The sequence below is a fragment of the Danio aesculapii genome, chromosome 18 (assembly GCF_903798145.1).
Source record: "Danio aesculapii chromosome 18, fDanAes4.1, whole genome shotgun sequence".
In the NCBI taxonomy this organism is placed as follows: Eukaryota; Metazoa; Chordata; class Actinopteri; order Cypriniformes; family Danionidae; genus Danio; species Danio aesculapii.
The window spans coordinates 52,501,761-52,509,260 of NC_079452.1; the positions used below are offsets into that span (position 1 = coordinate 52,501,761).

Sequence of the window (7,500 nt, forward strand, 5' to 3'; positions counted from 1 at the left end):
ATAATAATAATAATATTAATGAGAATAAATGTAAAAAAAGAAAATGTAATAATATTGGTAATATTTTAGTCTTTTTACCATATTATTGCAGACATAACTTTCAAAAAACATTTTTTTAAATCTTCCCAACTTATAATTAAATAAAAAGTATAAGTTCCTTAACTTATAATAAAAAATAAATATTAAATAAATTAATTAATGAATAAATAAATAAATAAATAATCATTGTATAATAATTCTTAATGTTAAATTTAAATTCTAAAACTTAAATATCTGCAGTTTTTAAACAATAAAAGCTCTTTTATTGGTTGATACTGATTCATGATCTGCAAAATAAGATAAAAAAATTCACCAAATAAAAAAAATATAATGTATAATAACAATATAATATAATATAATATAATAAAATATAATATAATATAATATAATATAATATAATATAATATAATATAATATAATATAATATAATATAATATAATATAATATAACAGTAATGGAAACAGTAGTATGATATTATTGTTATTATTGTTATTGTTATTGTTGTTGTTGTTGTTGTAATAATAATAATAATAATAATAATAACAATAATAATAATATAATTCTGAAAGTTAAATTAATATTTTAGACTTACATGTACTGTTTTTTAATGGCTTTTATTGGCTGATACTGATTTGTGATCTGCATATAATAGGCTAAAATAAAAAATATAAAATAAAATATAAATAATAACAAAAATATAATGTATAATAACAAAAGCAATAATATAAAATAATAGAATAGAATAGAATAGAATAGAATAGAATAGATAAACTCATAAATTGTGTATGAAAAAAATCCAGCAGCAGTATTTTAAAATGTAATAATAATAATAATAATAATAATAGAGTCATATCATATTATTGCAGACATAAAATGCAGGTTTGGCAAAAGTGATCTTCCAAATCTTCCCAACTTCAACTTTATTTTCTCCCAGAAAAGCTGAAATATTTAAATTTCACAACAAAGTGATGTTTATAGCATGCAATCATATCACAAGCATCAACAACAGATTAACAATACTTTATATTAAAAGGGTTTCTAATGCAAAACACTATCAAAAGATTGAAAGTGAGGTCTGGGCACATTTCTCACTGATTGACGACATAAATCATGTGTTGTTTGTGCATTTGGACTGTGGTATGCAGTGTTTTACCTCATCCAGCACAGGGCTCAAGTCGGCCTTGTCCTTGGGGCTTGCTTTCTCCCTCTCCAGCCAGAGCAATAGTTCAGGTTTGCTGTAAGGCTTTAAGGCCAATATGTGAATAACTCTCTCTCTCAAGGGCCTGTGAGTCACCAGGCCGGGACCACCGTTCTTCTTGTTGCTCGGTGAATGTTTGTTAGTGCTGTCAAAACTTGCTGAAAGACTCTGTTTCTTCTTAATCTTCACACATTTACCTAAGTTGAGAAAACACAGACATCAAGGGGGTCATTATTAATGTTATTACTTTACTTATTAGCTAATGTAATTATGTGGTCATCTGTAAACAATAACATACACTTTATATTTAGTTCTGGCTAGAAAAAGATCATAAACAGGATTATGTACTACAAAAAAAGTAACTTTTGGTCACACTATTTTAAGATGTCCTTGTTATATCGTAAATATTCCTTTAACTACTGCCTAATAGAATTGATTACATGTTCTTAATATATGGTTAAGGTTGATTTATACTTATGTGTAATGGATCTTGCAGTGACCGTCGCCAACGCTGACGCGCACTTCTCAAAAAATGTAAATACACGCCACAACGATGCATAGCGCAAGCTCTGTGATTGGTCGGCTTTGGTAGCGTTGACGAGTGTGGGCCGCACAAACCCGTTGGAGCGAGTGTTTACAAGTGTTGAGTCCCGTGAAGGAGCTCCAGATGTAAAGTTTTGTTTTGTATTTACTTTATGATTTAAGATCCACCAGTTCCCGCCTCAAAATGAACAAGTATATTTCTATATTAAGGTAGCAATACACCAAAACACCAGCAAAGAAACTCGACACACAAAAACATAAAACATAAAAACCTCACTGCCAACTATCGTTTCAGGAGTGTTATTGCAGAGCAACACAAACAGCGCGCAGTAGAATAAATGCACGGTTACGCGCAAGGCATGCGCCGCCTGTGGGTCACGCCGATCACTCGTCACAGAAGTATAAACCAGGCTTTAGAATGCTGGTTAGAAGCATGTAATTATTCATATTAATTCTAATTACTACAGTATATACATGTAAATTATATTATATTATAGTATTTCCCAGAGATCGGTTGCGGCTGGAAGGGCATCCGCTGCGTAAAACATGTAATAAGTTGGCGGTTCATTCAACTGTGGCGACCCCGGATTAATAAAGGGACTAAGCCAAAAAAAAAAATGAATGAATGTATTATATTATATTATATTATATTATATTATATTATATTATATTATATTATATTATATTATATTATATTATATTATATTATATTATTCTAAAAATTATTAATAAAACATTTAATTAAATTAAATACTTAATCTATGGAATCAGATTATATAAAATATTACATTTTCAGTTTCCAAAAATTAAGCACTTATAAACAGACTTGTTTTAAATTAACTAATAGAAACTGATTACATGTACTTAATATATAGTTAGGGTTATAATGCGGGTTAGATGCATGTAATTATGCATAACTATTTGTAATTACTACAGTAAATACATGTATATTATATTATATTATATTATATTACATTATATTATATTATATTACATTATATTAAATTACATTACATTACATTACATTACATTACATTACATTACATTACATTACATTATATTATATTATATTATTTTATATTATATTATATTATATTATTTTATATTACATTATATTATATTAAATTATATTATATTATATTATATTATATATATATATATATATATATATTATATTATATTATATTATATTATTTTATTTTATATTATATTATTTTATATTATATTATATTATATTATATTATATTATATTATATTATATTATATATTTTATTTTATATTATTTTATTTTATATTATATTATATTATATACATATTAGATTATATTATATTAGATTCTAAAAATTATTAATACAAAATTTGATTAAATTTAATTTAATCTGTAGACTCTGATTATATAAAAAATTACATTTTCATTTTCCAAAAAACTAAGTAGTTTTGTTTTAAATTAACATTTATATAATTTAACTTTCCAGAAAATAGTTCCATGCACTTCATTTAGTTGGTAATTAAATGTATTTTTTATTTAATGTCATGTCAGTCAGCAACCAAAGCTATGTTCATAGTAAGAACATTTCAATAATAAATATCTAATTAAAAACAACAAACAAATGAAGAATGTGATGTGAATAAATTAATTAAATCTGATTTTTATCATTAATACTTAGCTAAAAATGTCCTTAAGAGAGTTCATTTCATTTTAAAAAGCCTTCTGGGATCATTAAAAGCAGAATGCGTTTTATTTGTAAAAGGTGACTAAAAGGTAACAAAGTAAACTGGTAAATACTACTTTAGATTAGATTCAACTTTATTGCCATTACACATTTACAAGTACAAGACAACGAAATGTAGTTTAGGTCTAACCAGGAGTGCAAAAGCAGCAAGCGCAAGATATAGGTATAGTAATAAAGTGCAACTATAGAAAAACTATAGGTGATATTTACTGATGAATGTATGATGAACATTATATACATTAGCTATGAACAGAGATTAACAATAAATATGATTATATGTACAGATTGCTATTAATAATCAGAAGTGTGCAGATAGATATGAACATAATTACAAATGTATATGTACAGTAAATATACAGTGAGTATGTATATGTTTACAATGTTTAATCCAACTATTAATGTACAAACTACAATTTTCATCAACACCAATTTCATTATCACCAATGAATTACAATTCATATAACTGTATAGGAGTTTAAAACAGGCTCAGCATCTGACAAGACTTTAAAAAGTGGCATAAAACAGGCTAAGAGATTATTGCTTAACCCGCCAGCCTCCTCAGCACTGAAAATAAACGGAGAGCTCTGCAAATAGCACAGAACTTCTGGGGCCACTCAAATCCCCAAGCTCTCGTTACGCAAAAACAAAACCAAGCCACCCTGAGGTGAAATTAGACACACGCGTATCGGAGAAGGGGTGAGCATCGGGCCCATGACAAACGACTGTCACGCATTCAGCAGTGTAAACAGCCGGCGCTGGACCACTTTCCAGAAACACAGCTTTAAGTAAACATCGCAGCCCCCGCAGAACTCATACAAGCCCTTCTCCGGATGTGCAACGTGAATTTACCAGCACCAGGTGAGCCATTTGGACTAAAAAAAAGGAGAAAGTGAGTTGACGGTAAATGTTGCTCACTCCTGTGCAAATATCTAAACCCTGGAAACGAAAGCATCTCAAATACGGCCGTTTTTTCTGCTTTCCATCTTCCCACCAGTGTGCTAATTCACCTGAAGCCAGTAGGACGCAGGAGCGCTAATAGATATCAGGCATGTCTAATCTCATTACAAGTTTAAGCTGTACTTTGAAGGTTGCAATAGGACAAAGTGAGGCATAAGCTGTTCACATAGGGAGTGCTATGCTCATTCGCTTCATCCTGTTTTACATAACGTTCACGCTGGCATTTATACTGCTTTAGGGGTGTTTCGTTGCTGCAGAAACACACTGGACTGTTGTATTGAGAGTTTAATTCAAATGGACTGGGTTAAATCGAACTACTCTGTTATTTTAAGCTATCTTCACATTGATTTACAGGGAAAGTCCAACTAAACATGAACTGACTGGTATCATTTGTTCACCCTCGTGTCGATCCAATGACACTCAACATGCTGCATTAGGAAATCTGATTTAATATAATATTATAGTCAGTATGTGTATCACAGTTGATCCGTGATTCATATGGATCCCAACCCACAGTTCGGAACACACGTGACCCATGGAATAAGATTTTTTTTTTACTTGTAGATTATTGCTAAATTTGTAACGATTGCAGAGAGATCGCCACTCGCATAATTCAAATAACATGTATGAAAGCATTTAGGCTTTCCTGTAAAATATAATGAAGACGGAAGAAGTTGTGGTAGGTTATTCGGAATGTGGAGGGTTTCTTAGGTTATTAAAGGTGTTTTCTGCCGCTACTTGTTTAGCCTGCATCAATGCATTTAGTGTAAGCTGCACGATTAATCATTAAAAGATCGTGATTTCAACACCCACGCAACAAATTATAAATGATGGTGAGTTGCATATGTTTTTTTAACCCTAAGAGATTCAGTCTTTAGTCTTTTGAGTTTGTTATGAAATTACAAACAGTCAAATAACACAGAAGTACTGGGATGAGTACTTTATAGTTTAGATATAACCACTGATGTTTATGGTCAAGTTTAAAATCACCGTCATTTGCATTTAAATTGATGCTCAAACATGAAAGTTGTAGGCAACCATTACATTATTTAACCAATAGGTGGCCATCAAAACAATCAAAAATATGTCACTGAATAATTATTCAAAAATGATACATCCAGCAATGAAACATGAACTTTTATGAGTGAATAACCAGTCTGATCTCACGAGAAAACGTAAGGAATTTACGTTTTGTCAGTTTAGTGGCTAATTCGTACGAGTTCAGTCGTACGAAATTGTACAATTTTTAAAAAGAGGCGTGGCACCTAACCCCACCCCTAAACCCAACCGTCATTGGGGGATGTGTAAATCGTCCTAAAATGTACGAATTAGATCGTACGAATTCATACGAATTAGCCACTAAATTAAAAAGTTACGAATTGCCGTGAGATTGTGTTGGAATAACGAAATCATTTATTGAAAATGAGAATAAAAACAAATATGGGTTGATTATTTCTTCATTTTATTTTTAATAAAATTAGAAGTTCTGTTTGTTAAAATCAAAAGTGTCTTGCAGTACTGTTTTTGTAATAAATGGAAAGCAAATTACATTTGTCTCCTCCCCTTTTGGGCTGATCCGAAAAATGGTCCGATCTGTGACTAAAAAACCATAACATGATCCGACCTGTCAATTTGTGATCCATTACACCACTACTTATTTTCAATGCTGAAAGTGACAAAGTTTTGCAGTTTGCAGACGGACCAATAGTAAACTACTGAAGATGGCAATTAAAGATGCTTGTCTTGCAGCGTATGTGTGTGAGGAGAACTAAATATTTAAAAAACTGTATTTTAAACAAAAAAGAAGGCTAATCACTCATAATGTGTGGAGAGAAAAAGCACAGAGTGGTAGAAAAATGAACATTTTTAGTGGGCATGGCCATGCATTTGACTGTATGTACAGTATGCCCACAAAATATTAACCAAAAATCTGAACTTTTTCCCACTGGGGTTAAAGTGACCCTACCAGAACATTTGTGTCAAGTAATTGATGTCATTTGTTGATCATTTAAATATCCATTTAATCAAACTGAACTTCTTAATAATAATATAAATATAATGCTGTTGTTAAGCAGTTTTGAACATGATCACTGACTTCTACTGACAGAATGAGAAGGTTTATTTTAGGGTAAAATATCCCATTTAACACTCAGACTTGACCGCTATTTTGCATTCTGACCACTTTTGATCTGGAAGAGATCTATTAAAATAGTGCACAGCATAACTATATAAAATCATGTGGACCAAAGAAAAAAAATGTAGAAAATAGACCAAAATTTGAAGTTTGACATTCACTAAGGCCTTGTTTACACTAATGTTTTAGTTTTAAAATGCATAAGTTTTGCAATGGTTACGCCTTCCGTCCACACTACCCCGGAGTTTTTTTTGAGCCCCGAAAACAGAGTTTTTAAAACGCTGAAGAGGCCGTTTTGGTTTTAAAACACTTCTGCTGCCTGTCTGTGTAGATGAGGGAAAACGGAGACATCTGAAAATGGAATATTAATATTGTAAGTGTAAAAACTGAAAACTTCACTAGAGAGAAAACAGTTAAATAGAGCAAACCTGAGAACAAGTAATAGATTCAAAAGGTTGATTCATTAGATATAGGTCTACTACACAAGATTCAGTGTGGACTGGCCGACGTTCGCCTGCTCTCAGCCAGGCAGGTGTGCTCAGAGCTCCTGCTGGACTGGTCTGCCTGGAGCTCAGATGCAAGAATACGCTGAAGCAGCTTTCAGTGCATGCCAGAGTGCGTGTTTGTTCACGTGAAGTGCTTTCTTAGCGGTGTAGTGTGGACGGAGAGCTGTTCAGAAATGTTTGATGAAACACCAGTGTGGACGCAGATTGTTTTTTATTCTGAAACGCAGTTTTAAAACTAAAATGTATTAGTGTAAACAGGGCCTTAAACACAGTCTCAAAAAATACTACTGCTGCAATTGTCAATCAGTTGAACTGTGAGTGAAAAAAGTTTGTTTTCTGAACCGTAGCAATCAATCTACCAAGAGATCAGACTCGGAATAATGATTCACT

General features: G+C 31.2%; 1 protein-coding gene across 1 annotated transcript in view; it reads right to left on the reverse strand.

Moving 5' to 3' along the window:
* Window positions 1–7,500, reverse strand: part of LOC130245253 (RNA polymerase II elongation factor ELL) — an 82,405-nt gene that overhangs the window by 22,018 nt on the left and 52,887 nt on the right. The window contains exon 5 of the mRNA XM_056477878.1: window positions 1,193–1,434. Coding sequence (XP_056333853.1) covers window positions 1,193–1,434 — 242 coding nt within the window. The remainder of the gene's footprint in view (window positions 1–1,192; window positions 1,435–7,500) is intronic.